The following is a 12,807-nucleotide window of genomic DNA, read 5'->3' on the forward strand; positions in this document are numbered from 1 at the left end:
TTGGGAAAAATATATCCTAATGTTTCCATATCTACACCCTCACCAATCACCATTTTGGTACAAGTTACTACATAATCCAGCTAAATTTTCATGCTTTAGCATGCGACATTAGACAAATTGAACTTTTATTACTTAGGCATAAGCAACTGAGATAAAACCAATTGGAAATGTTAAGTTATCATTACTAAAATATCTGAAATTAGGAGTATTCAATCATACCATAAAAACTTATCAAAGGAACTTGTAACAATTTTAATTTTTTTAAGCAATGCATTATCCAAGTTAGGTATTAAGAGAAATTAAGTATCATTTGACATCAACTAAAAACTTAAAAGTTAATAACTATCACATTTCATCCATAATTGGGAAAGCACACGATTATAAATTTATAATTCAAAAACACTTCGTATAACTTATAATAGTATTCTCTCTTCATAATGCATGACACATACATTTGACACCAAGTAGTACTTGTTCTAGTGGTAAGGAGAGTACCCTTCCAACCTCAAGGTTGGGGGTTTAATCCCCACTAGAGGCACTTTAACAATGTGTTTGGTTCATTTTTAGTAAAGGAAGAGAAGAGAAGAGAAGAGAAGAGAAGAGAAAGGAAGGGAAGAGAAAGGAAAAAAACCTTAAATTCCCCAACTTTTGATAGGAAAGGAAAGTGAAATTTTATTAAAGAGTCTTTCCTTCCAATTCATCCCATTTCCTTTCACTTAATTTTTTTTTAATGAACAAACGTTGAAAAGTAACAAATTTCCTTCCACTTCCTTTCTTTTCCTTCCAAATTCTTTCTACCAAACAAACTGTAAGGGTAGGGATTCCCTTTACCCTTTCCCCTTACTCTCAAGTGCCTGACCTATTAAGATCCGAGCGGGGTCCAGACCACTTCTTCTTATCAAAAAAATAAAAATGACACGTACATTCGACAAGCTTTTTGTTTTGACTATAAATATATTTTTGTGAAAATTTTAGGTGACTTTCATTTCTTTCCCCCATCTCGCCTCATTGATGTCTTATGCTATGTTCTTTTGGATTGGATTGAACTGAACTAAAATGAAGAAAAACTATGAGAGGAGACTAACTGAACTGAACTGAACTGAACATAGCGGGCCAAGTGTCTAGACTGTCTACCTCGTTAATGAACCAAACAAACAATGGTAACTTGGTAAGTGGAAATTCAAAAACGTCAAAGTTGGCAAAACAAATTAAGGTATTGATTTAACTGTCCATCATCATATACATTCATACTACAGTATAAAATTTTGGGAATTCATTTCATTTTCAAGTTTCAGTCTTTCTAGTTTCTAGGTGGTGACACTTGGGATTCGTTTCTCTCCCCTTCCAAACCCCCGGCCACGGCAGCCCGGCCCGGCCCGGCCCAAGCGGGCTCACTGTTCTTCCATTTCCATCTAACAAAAATGGCAACAGAAGTTGAATGTTGATCATCGAAGCCTACTATAAGCAACTCGCCAGAATCTAGCATTACCAACGTTGTTCATCAATTCAAGTAAATCTCACTTTTTTCTATCTTTTTTCATATAGTTTTACATATAGTTCGAATTTTTCACCCACTGAATTATCCTGTTGATGATTAGAATTTAGAGGGAGGGTTGTATGTGAAACCAGTTTCAGTCTAAGCTGTGTTTGGTTGAATGGAAAATGTTTTTCAATGTTCAAATCATTTTTACTATTTCATACAATTACAGACATTACTTTAAGTTTAAATGCACTATGATTTAATTAGGGCTCAAGTACTCGAAACTCGAAATCTCTGGAACTTTATTTATCAAGGATAGTAGATAAAGGGCAATTACACTCCCTTTTTGTCCCTCATTGTGTCTGAGTGAATACTGTTGGTTGGATGGAAAACATTTTCCATGAAAAGCATTTTGTGAGGGATTCCACAATCGTGGATTGGCTTTCCGTTGTTTGGTTCCTTGGATGAAGTTAGAGGAGAAAGGAAGAGTGTGATTGAAAGGGGGAGGATGGATGGGAGTGAGGATGGAGGAAGAAATTTACCATTTGGAAAACTGCTTTTTTGGCTCTCATAAATTGAACAAAGAAAATGGAAAACTAGTTATCCAGGAAGATGTTCTCCGCCCTAAATGCACTCTCTTTGTGTTTGAATTATTCTGTGAAGTGTATTCGTTGTACATCCGTGTGTACCATTGAAATGGTACACTCAAGGCTATTTTTTGCTCATTTGGAGCTTTCCCTATTCCGCGAATTTTGCACATTTGGAGGTTTTAGATGAGCAAGGAGCAAAAGGATAGTCGTGGGTGTATGATAAAAGTTAATACTCTATGGGGGAGTATTTGTTAGTGTAAATTTCTCTACATGTTGCCTAAGGAACTATGTTTATACCAAATTTTGTTTATCGGTTGAGGGATAGACAAGTTGCTTTAGCACAATTTTTTTTTGATTATTCATGTAACACCATTTTTTTAGATATATGGGTAGAAGTTTTATAGAGTATAGAATTTGTTTATATTTTTTGTGATACCGATTTGCTCATATTGTGCTTACTCAGGCAATACGCGTACATATTTTTCTCAAAGATTACAGTTTTTTATTTGTCAAAATAGGTGTAGCTTACGATGTGTTTGGAACTCTTGGTTCCAGTAGGCTAAGTGGTATTTGCTATATGAGCTGTTTTATTTTTGTAGATGTTGAGGTGTTTCCAGTTTTAGCCATGAATGAGTTATGCTGATGGTCATCTGAACATTACAATTATTATCTTTTCTTATATAGCTTGAAGAGATTTTTTTACCTCTCAATATTAGTATAAAACTCCTCCTATGTTATGCTTGTGGGTCTCTCAGTCTTTCCTGTTCCCATACTTGTTTATTTATTCATTTATTTTGAACCTAATAGTTTTCTTTGTTAAAATTACATGTCAATAATCCTTCATGTAGTTGGCATTTGGACTGTGTTGTTGGCAATAATGGATCCAGTCAGTGGGAATAGTCTCAGCAATAGTCCTAGTCTGTCTTCAAAGCAACGGCTCCGTTGGACCCATGAACTTCATGAGCGTTTTGTTGATGCGGTGGCACAACTTGGTGGGCCAGATCGTAAGTTTTTCTAAACTCTGATGATGCTTGCTTGAAAATGTGATGGTCTGGATGTAGGAGGGTGCGCTCATGAGTGCATTGCTTTCTGCCTCAAAGATGTGTTCGAGTCTTCGTCCCCTTGGGTTTTTGAAATCTTCCCACGGATACCCTGAAAAATTAAAATATTAAAAATTGTAAGATTAATTTCCCTGACATACTCAATATTGAACGTAATGTCTTCCAATCAGTTAGTCCATCTTCCTTATATGAGTGCTCACTCGTTTATCTTTCCTGCAATATGTATACATATTTTTGCTGAATTGCTCTTTTAATCTTTTTAATTTTGTTTGATGGGAACTGAGTTGACCCACAATTTTGGACTGAGCATTGGCCACAAAAATATCGTCCGTGACTGTTCTAGAGTATTATCATATAGGATTAGATTCATGTCAATGCAGATTTTCAAGACTAATAATTTCACCATGCAATGTCACCAATATACTTCCTCCGTTTCTTAATAAGTGCATCACTTTCTTTATTTAGAATAGTCACAATAAGTATAAGCACGAGTATTACCATATAGGATATTGTTACACTATTTTCGAACTTTTTAATTTTATAATATTCTCTTATGCATATTTGAAGAAATAAACAATCAAAAAACTGGGATGAAGTACATGCTACTAGCCTACTACACTATAGTACTAGGGTGCTACCATTACTAATTATTCTTAGTATTGTCTTTGATTAGTATGGATGGCTATGAGTACATCATTCATCCGAATGGTTTTTTTCTTGTTGAAAGTGCCAAAACTCATTGATTTTTAACCCCGCATCTATTGCCAATTTTTATGTACTTATATATATATCCCTTTTTTTTTCTCTCTACTCCAATTTACTGTACCCAATTACCACCAACTTTGACTTCGATCTCTTCCTCTTGAATCAATATTTCGACCGTTGGATAACCAAAATGACATTTTATGTTTAATAGATAGTGTTAGGATTTAATGAAGGTATCATGGGAGGAACCAGAATTATGGACCATAGTAGATGACAAGGAGGGCTGTTACAGCATTCACACAGTTCTGTCCAGTGCTGTGGTGATTGTGGACGAGCAGGTTCTAGATGAATGATTTGATTCGAGTAAGTAGATTGGAGTTTTCCGCGCTGAGGAAACCAAAGTTGACGAGGTAAATGAGAAAAGAGGGTCTCGTGGAAGGTGTTGGAGTTAGCATTCCTCATGAAGTTTGAGTGACATGGATGATGAAGGCATTGTTGATAGTTGTCCTGATTAAGGATAGTGCTGGCTACTGACGAGGACAGTGATGAGGCCCTCTGTGATTCTGGAGATGAAAAGAGGAAGAATCAATGTTGTTATTCTTGGGAGATGTGAGGAATAAGGTGGTGTTGGTGTTCAATCTATCTCCAGGTTGTGTTTTGTTGTTCACAGTGAAGGATTTTTCTTTCTTAACAAGAGGGACTTAATGAGAGAGATTAGAGAATGATTCCTTGGCGGGGGATGGGGTCATTTCTGAAATTTTAAGGGAATTAGTACATACAAAAAGTTCTATTAAGTGGATGGATCCCCGAGAAACAATTAGGTGAAGATTCAATTTGAGGCTTCTGTTTCTCAGCCCCCTAGAAGCTTCTTTTGGCTTTGTGAGAATGTAAAACTACTTTTATTTTATCCCCTGTTGGGCCTTCTTGTTTCTGAAGCAGTGAAGCTTCTTGAATGACCAAACAACACCATTATTTGCTTCCCTCCATGGAACTACTCAATAATGTTGAATCAGAATTAAATAGAAACTCCCCGAGTAATTATTTGATATGGAGAGCATAGGTTATGAGACTTTTATATCTATTAATCACATATTTGTCTTCGTATCTTTGGACAAACATAAATTGCTAGCGTGTTTGAGAAATGGTGGAATCATTTAGGTTACTTGTCTTTTTATTTCTATAGCAATGGGGAGAAGTATTTTCTAAATTGTCATATTGTCATTGTTTTGAATATTGGTGGAATCCTTGTAGGATCTAACTATAGAGGTGTTTGTATCTTAAAGACTTTTCATACAAGTTAATGCCAAAATACTTGGTCATTACAAAAAGGTGGAGTTTGTGTATGTTGATGGCTTGATACTGTCATATCTGCTTGATAAATTCTAATATTCCATCGTTTTAAAACAAAATGAATCTGAATTCTGACAATGTTTTGACATCTATAGCATCTCAATGAACTTTTCTTCTAACTAATTGTGATGGCATTTATATGCTATATAGGACAATCGAGAAGATGTGATGTTTTCGAGTCGTTTAAGTCACATGCATGTTTTTCATCTCAAAATCGGACTGACACATTATCGAGCCATCATATACTCACATCTCTTTCTCGAGTGTTTCACAGTGAAGTCATATTCCTCCTTATAGTGGTACCCTTCATACTCACATGAGTTACCATTTTTGGGAGTCTTAAATGAGGGCTATCATAGAGATTGCAAAAGAAGATACGTATCCTTTTTATCTATAGAACTTCTCGGAGGTCTACATTTCATCGGTTCCCTATGATCTATCAATATTTAAGAACATAAGACTTGATATCTTCATTTAAAGTATGAATTAATTGCTTTCCAACCACTCTGATGTTGTACTTATGACTCATCGAACTAAAGACTTGAAGTTCCCTTTATTAGGTTGTATCATATGTGATCTAATAATCCCAGATTGATCGTCCTTTTAAGATAACCTTCAACGTAGCTTAATTCACAATAAAATCTGGGAGGGTTTTCTTGAAACAATTTTTTAAAGGAATAATTGGATATATCTTCACCAATGGTCGGTCCACTTCCGGTAATCCCAACTATTGATTTATTTTAAAAGATAGTTTGATATCACTAGTTTTAACTATGATCGGTTTGCTTCTAAAAAGATCATCTCATAGGCGATCCAAACTTTGTCTTTTCCTGAAATGGTACTTCACCTTAATTTTCCAGCTAAGTTGGTTTTCTCGGCACATGATACTCTTCTACAGCCTTTTTTTTTTAGAATAAACGTAAGTCAATGTAATAGTGTCCTGTATTATCATTAACCGATTATAGCATATAAACTAAGATGAAGGACCATTTTGGAAAGAGACCTTACAAAATTGGGAGTTAAACGAACCATTGTTAGAGTGGGTGGTATCAAATCTCTTTAAAATAAATCAATAGTTGGAACTGGACCAAATATTGGTGAAAATACAGTCAAATCTTTCGAGATAACCCTCCTAAAGTCGGGGGAATTGTTTTCTTAATTTTACATAGTGAAGTTAATTGCAATGAAACAAAAAAAGATGTAAAATGGTTATTTTTTTACAAAACCTGAAATCTTGACTTTGGACAAGTTTACCAAAAGTTTATTTTATTAAAAAAGCCTAGCCAAAGTTTGAACTTTGAACATCTCTAATGATTTTTTCTAGGGATATTTTTACTTTTTAACATATTGACTTATGTTGCCCAAATAGTCTTAATGCACTCAAATATTTGGCCACCTGCATTTATCCATACTAATGGTCCTTAATTTATTTTCTCCATCTGAATACTCTATAGAGTCCTGAATTTGTGAACAAAAACACTTGCAAAGCATCACATAGTAGTTTTCTTGAGAATGAAGAACAGTGGTACTAGTAATACCTTGCAACTTCTCTTTTTTATCCTTTCAGGTTAGCTTTTAGTAATTATTATCTATCTATTACGCATTCTCAAATTACCAACCAAATTGTGTAGAGTATTTGTTGACACAATCCAAATTCAAATAAATATATATGCAATGACTATGTCAACAAATTCCATTGTGCATTATTGTATTTTGGAGATGTGATTATCTAATTCTGAGCTAATCGAGTTTGATTTGGTGCGATGAACCACCTGGGATTTTGAGCCTCGATCATTATATAACACCAAATATGAATTGATTATTCTGTTTTGCTGGATGTGAAAACAATAATGGATTGCATTTTCATATATATAGAAGATAGAAAGAGTAAGGCTCTAAGGCCATAACAATTTTCTAACCGAAGAGATGCAAAGTGAGCAGTCCGGAAAAAATTCCCAAATCAGTCTATTTAGTGAATATTCTCGCTTAGCCTACATTTTTTTTTCCATGATCCAAACCTGAAACCCACCATGTATTTCTGGACCCACCCTGTGTTTTGACCTGTTGGGCTTTCACACTTAATGGTCTCTTGTCGAAGGTATGCCTCTTTTTACATTTAGTACATGCATTTTGAGCCTTATAGTTAAGGTCTTATGAGCATAGATCTTGTACCTTTCAGGTGCTACACCCAAAGGTGTCCTTAGGGTCATGGGGGTACAGGGCTTGACTATATATCATGTCAAAAGCCATTTACAGGTAGCTATTTTCAATTTACTCATGGAACTTGCCTTTTCATTTTCTGATCTTTTGAAGTTTCAACATGCTGATATGTTTCCATTGCTCACATTTGACTTCTTTTGCTTCCTTTCAGAAATATCGTCTTGCTAAGTATCTTCCTGATTCTTCAGCTGAGGGTTAGTATTCTTCAATGGTTGTAGTCAACGTTATTTGTTTTGATGTCCATTCTATTGCTTGTTAACCTGTAAATTATATTCTGGAGCATAAACTGGATGTATGTCATGGGTTTGATAGATTTGGCTGTCATTCCCCCTTTTAAGGTAATTTTTTTTTAATGATACACATACTTTGTTTCTCATGTCTGCATTGGTGTAATGCTAGGGAAGAAAGCAGACAAGAAGGAATCTGCTGATTTGCTTTATGGTTTGGAAAGTTCATCGTAAGTTGAAAGTTGCTTGCTTATATATATTTTGTCAATTTCTTGTAAGTCTATCTTGTAAGCTTCAGCTGAGGAAGCAAATATAATCTAATGGATGCAGCAGAATTGAAATCTACATCTAAGATATCGTATAAGATTTATTGTATACCAATGATATTGTGAGAGTGAGACTCATCTTTTATGTTGGGACTTTTGGGGTGGCGGGGGGGTGCTACTTGGATCTAGTCAGTTTCATTAATCATCCATAATATTCTGATTAGAAGGCTTACAAAAGGTGGAGAATCATGCTGATTGGAGTTTGGGTCTTTTGCAGTGGTATGCAAATCACTGAGGCACTAAAGCTGCAGATGGAGGTGCAGAAGCGATTGCATGAGCAACTGGAGGCATGTGTTTCTTTGCACAGTCTCTAGAAAACCGTTAGATCCTATTACTCTTGAATATTTTATTTATTTCAATTGTTGCATGCTGACTTCTTGCAGCATATGTTAGGTCACATTTTATTGGGAGTGGGACTTTGTGCAGTCACTGATCTGCAAAGCCAGCAGTTGGGACATAATCTTATGGGACCCGCACTTTTTAGCACAATTTAGAGAGGGACAGATTTGGCTTTTGACCTCACAAAGCATCATGATTTTCTTACTAGATAAACAAAAAACCCTAACCTCTTGTATAAAGTTTTTTCTACAACTACCATGGATATTTCTAAAGCCCACCGACGTGAACATAAACAACAAAGGGGGGTGGGGGGTGGCAAGAGCTAAATTAGTCAGGTGCCTCTTAAGGGTCGAAGAGGCAAAATCTTCTTCAATGATCTCAAGTTCTCAACCCTTCTCTTGGTTAGGATGGGGTTCCACAGGGGAGGGGATATCCTGCAATGAACTGATATCAGGGAAAGCGGTGCTTTAGACATTATAATTGTTAGTTAGTTATAGGTAGCTTGGGGAATAAGCTAGGGAGTTTATTAGAGGAAAATCAGTACATAAGTGATAGTTAGAGAGGGGAAGGGAGATGAATGTTGATGAATATTTTGTTGGGATTTTAAGGAATTATTGGGAGAGAATTAAGCCTCTTGAAAGCTGAAATATCATTTACATTTGCTGTAATTTTTGTTATTAATCAAATCATTTTATATTCTTCCTTAATTTTCTGTCAATTAATGATGGCTAGCTATAGCATATCCACACCCATCTCTTCAATTTGCTTGACAATTGAATTATCAGAATGGGGTAATTGAAACAAAATTTCAGCTTGGGAATTGAAAGCCTCCATGCTAACATCAGGATCCTTCAATAGCAAAGTAGCACTGTTAACCATCACTTCCAATCGAAAGTACGGATGTATTTCATGCAGCAATAAGATCAAAGGGTTTCTCAGAGAAGAGGTCCGAAGCCTAAATACCTGAAGAGGGATGTTCAATGGGGTGTTCTCCATACCATCAACCTCCCCCAGACCACCATTATCACCAGACAAATTGGTTTTTATTTTTTGTCAGATTAACGTTTAAGGGGGGACTGGAGGGGACTAAAGGAAGCTCAGCATCAGATGACGAGTCACCGTTGGCAGGAGATTGCATAACAATTAACGTACCTTTTCCTTTTCTGTTACTAGCAGGAGGGGAATCTTTGCCTTACCTTTACATCTAAGATCTTTCTAAGCATTTTCATTGATCATAATGCCTTTTGAACCAGCTCTAACAGCTTGATTTTTGAAGAATTTGCATCTTTTTACCAGTAGGTTTTTTTTTTTTGGGGGGGGGGGGGAGAAAGTTCTAGCAATATGCTTAGACATAGTGAGAACTAAATATGGTTGCTCAACAGTGGATTCCCGATTTTCTTGTCTAGCAGATTTTGCAAGTCTCTCAAAAAGATATACCTGTTTAGAAGCTTTAAGAAGCTTAGCTATTACCTCTTTTTGGGAAGAGGTAAGAAGGGACATGCATCAATCACATGATTATCAAGACTACAAAAAGGACAAAATCTTCAGCAAATCAGAGCAGATCATTTTGGACCAAGTCTCCAACCCTGAAAACTTGAGCAAATTCCAGCAAAGAACTAGTATTATCTACTCTTACACAAGCTCTTGCAAACCTGATTTGTGCCGAAGGATAGTTCTGGTCGAGCTTTACCAATGCGCCAATACCATTAGCAGCAAGCAAATTAGCAATGGAGTCAAAATAAAGAAGTTCAACCGGGAGTGTAGAGATGCAGACCTCCAGAGATCCACCCAATTAACATCTTCCAAATGATGGTCAAATGAGGGCCTCCAGGGATATATGATATATCACAAAGACATCTCCCCGGACATGCCATGGCCTCTCACTCGAGACGAAGGAGAGGTCTCTTAGATTAGCAAATCTCAGGGGAATCCAATTAGCACCCATTTTGAGGTAATCAACATCTTCTTTAACAAAACCTCCAGAAAACCTTTGTTAAAGAGATAGTGGTGCGCAGCGTTAAAAGGACCATTACACATCTTTGTCCAACCGGATTCTGAGAGCTCATCAATATCCAATTTAACTTGAGTGAGATTGTCTAATATTATCGCCTCAGAAGAGTTACCCAGATGCATAGAGGGTACAAGGGCGGGGATGAAAGGGGATGCATGATAAAGGTACCAATGATTGTTATCATTCCTCCCCTCGCTTTGATTCCATTTCCTTTTATTCCCTGATTTAAATCAAACTTGCTCCAAACGAAAAAGGATCTGTATTTATACTTCAGAGAATATTGTCAATGATTGCTGGATGTAGTTGACTTGCTCCTATGCATCTTTTGACATTCTGTGGATCCCTATTCCCGTATCATCGTTCAGTTTTTGCTTCTTTTGATGGTTCAAAACCCTTACCACATAGATCGCTATGAACAATGAGGCCTTTAAATTTGACATTCTACAAAAGTGTTAATCTTTCCTCAGAACGTTGGTTACCAAGATCTTGAAGTGGGTAGGAACTAAGAAGCATACTTAAAACCTGATCTCTTTTTGGTTTCCTATAATGGTTAAGAAGCAGTGTGATGTGAAGGACCGAAGGAGGGATTTTATAAAAGATTGTGTGTTCTGATACGCAAGTGCACAACTATTTTGGTTTGAAAGGAGAGTATTTTTTTTGGTTATTTCACTCTACTGTCAAATAGATTACAAATACATGAAGGTAAAACTATTCCTAACTTAAGGCATGTAAAAGTACAATTTATTAATGTTACGTTTCTATAGTAATTATTGTGAACCTGAACTATTATTATCTTGCATGTCATATGGTTTGAGAATGTATATGTTTTATACTTCTCACTCCAATTTAAAAGGCTGGTGATTGTTACAAGAAGTTGTGTTGATAGATGCCCGCATTGCTGCGAGAAACAAAATATTCCTTGTAGTAATGTGTCTTAATATTAAATCTCGTTCTGCGGTATTCTTCCCCTTTCCTCTCAAGCAGAACAAATCTTAGTTGCAAAAATTAGTTAATGATATTTGATTTCCAATAGGTGCAAAGACAGCTGCAATTACGAATAGAAGCACAAGGTAAGTACTTAAAGAAAATAATAGAAGAGCAGCAGCGCCTTAGTGGAACCCTTGCTGAAGTGCCAGGCTCTGGAGATTTTGGGTCAGGCCAACTAATGCCTGACAAGCACCTCTGCTCTGACTCTACAAAGAGTGACCCAGCAACACCTGTTCCGACCTCGGAGTCACCCTTAGGAAAGAACAGCAAAGATTGTGCAGTTGCTAAATCCCTGTCTTTAGACGAGTCTTTCTCATCTCAACAGGAGCCATTGACTCCTGACTCTACTTGCCTTGATGCCACCACATGTGAGAATCTTAATGAAGCGAGGTTAGTAAAGAAAGCTTGTTTGACCAATGATGAATCATTTTCAAACCAAGAGATATTTTTCACCGAGCAGATACTAGAGTCTGGTATGACTCCGTCTCTTCAACAAAGCCACCCCGTTTATGCTGGAGAACTATTTGATCCTTCTGCTTTATCACTTGGCAAGGAATATCGCTCAGAATAATTATGAAGAAGTATCTGATGTCCTTTCTTTTACTGTCATCTTGTCAGGCCTTCAATAGTAAGTATCTTCATGTACCTTTTTGTTTCCACTGTTACATTCCTTCTGCTAGATACCTGTTACTATTCAGGCTTCTATTGCTAATATGATCAGGCTTCAGGACAAGAGCAGTTGCAATAGAAAACTTGAGCTCTGAAACCCTTTGCAATATTGATGCAGTAGAAGTTTGGGAGATTCACCTCTGGTGCTGAGCATTCTGGATCTTTTCCGTTGTTTGTCTTAGTTTCTGCCCTGGATCTTAACCGCTTATCACGTTGAGCACATTTCTGGTCATAGCATTTGGAAATGTTGTTACACTTGCTCATAACTTACATATTTGGTGACAGAAAGGGGAGGTAAATGAAAAGATATGACCAACAGTTGATGTTGGCCACATATTTTGGCTACTTGTTATTTAATAATCATATAAAATGGTTTTTTCTTTCGTGTTAAGACCAATCGTCAAAAATGAATTTAAATTTGCTTGATATGTGGATATGGGTCAAGCGAATATGGGTCGGAGATGGATCTACGGAGGCTTTTGAATCAACAAACATTGAGTACTGAGATTTGATCTAGAATATCTCTCTATTCAGAAAAGCACATCATTCATGAGGCTAATTGTATGGTTGTGTGGATTGGTAACTGTGGCCTCTTAGTCTAAGTGTCTGTTTTGATTTTGGATGATGTTATAGGTTTTGCTTTGGATGCTTTTTCTTAGTTGTGAACTTGTGATTTTTTAGGTACAAGAAATGTTTCTTAAAATATTATCTTTTAATAGATAGTATTTCTTAATTTAGACTAGTGAAAGGCTCTTCTTTTTATGTTCTTTTTCTATTTTCACAGTTTATTGTGCACTTTTGACAATTAATAATCATTAGTACATAATTTTTGAGATAATGAA

General features: G+C 36.2%; 1 protein-coding gene across 8 annotated transcripts; it reads left to right on the forward strand.

Moving 5' to 3' along the window:
* The first annotated feature begins 1,204 nt into the window (after positions 1 to 1,204).
* On the forward strand, positions 1,205 to 12,707 carry LOC104900785 (myb family transcription factor PHL7). Of its 8 annotated transcripts, none has more exons than XR_002040584.3 (8): positions 1,210 to 1,510; positions 2,919 to 3,074; positions 7,366 to 7,442; positions 7,558 to 7,600; positions 7,806 to 7,863; positions 8,177 to 8,246; positions 11,343 to 11,924; positions 12,018 to 12,707. XR_002040584.3 is itself a non-coding variant. In XM_057391037.1 (7 exons), exons 2-7 carry the CDS (start codon positions 3,021 to 3,023, stop codon positions 11,865 to 11,867), a joined length of 843 nt encoding a protein of 280 aa, XP_057247020.1. In that variant the 5' UTR covers positions 1,205 to 1,510; positions 2,899 to 3,020; the 3' UTR covers positions 11,868 to 12,707. The 8 variants fall into 8 exon arrangements, 5 of the variants coding, with proteins under 5 accessions (XP_057247020.1, XP_057247019.1, XP_057247017.1 ...); XR_002040585.3 differs by having other exon boundaries at positions 12,025 to 12,707; XR_002040586.3 differs by having other exon boundaries at positions 12,084 to 12,707.
* The last annotated feature ends 100 nt before the right edge of the window (positions 12,708 to 12,807 follow it).

The sequence above is a fragment of the Beta vulgaris genome, chromosome 8, assembly GCF_026745355.1.
Source record: "Beta vulgaris subsp. vulgaris cultivar EL10 chromosome 8, EL10.2, whole genome shotgun sequence".
Lineage (NCBI taxonomy): Eukaryota > Viridiplantae > Streptophyta > Magnoliopsida > Caryophyllales > Amaranthaceae > Beta > Beta vulgaris.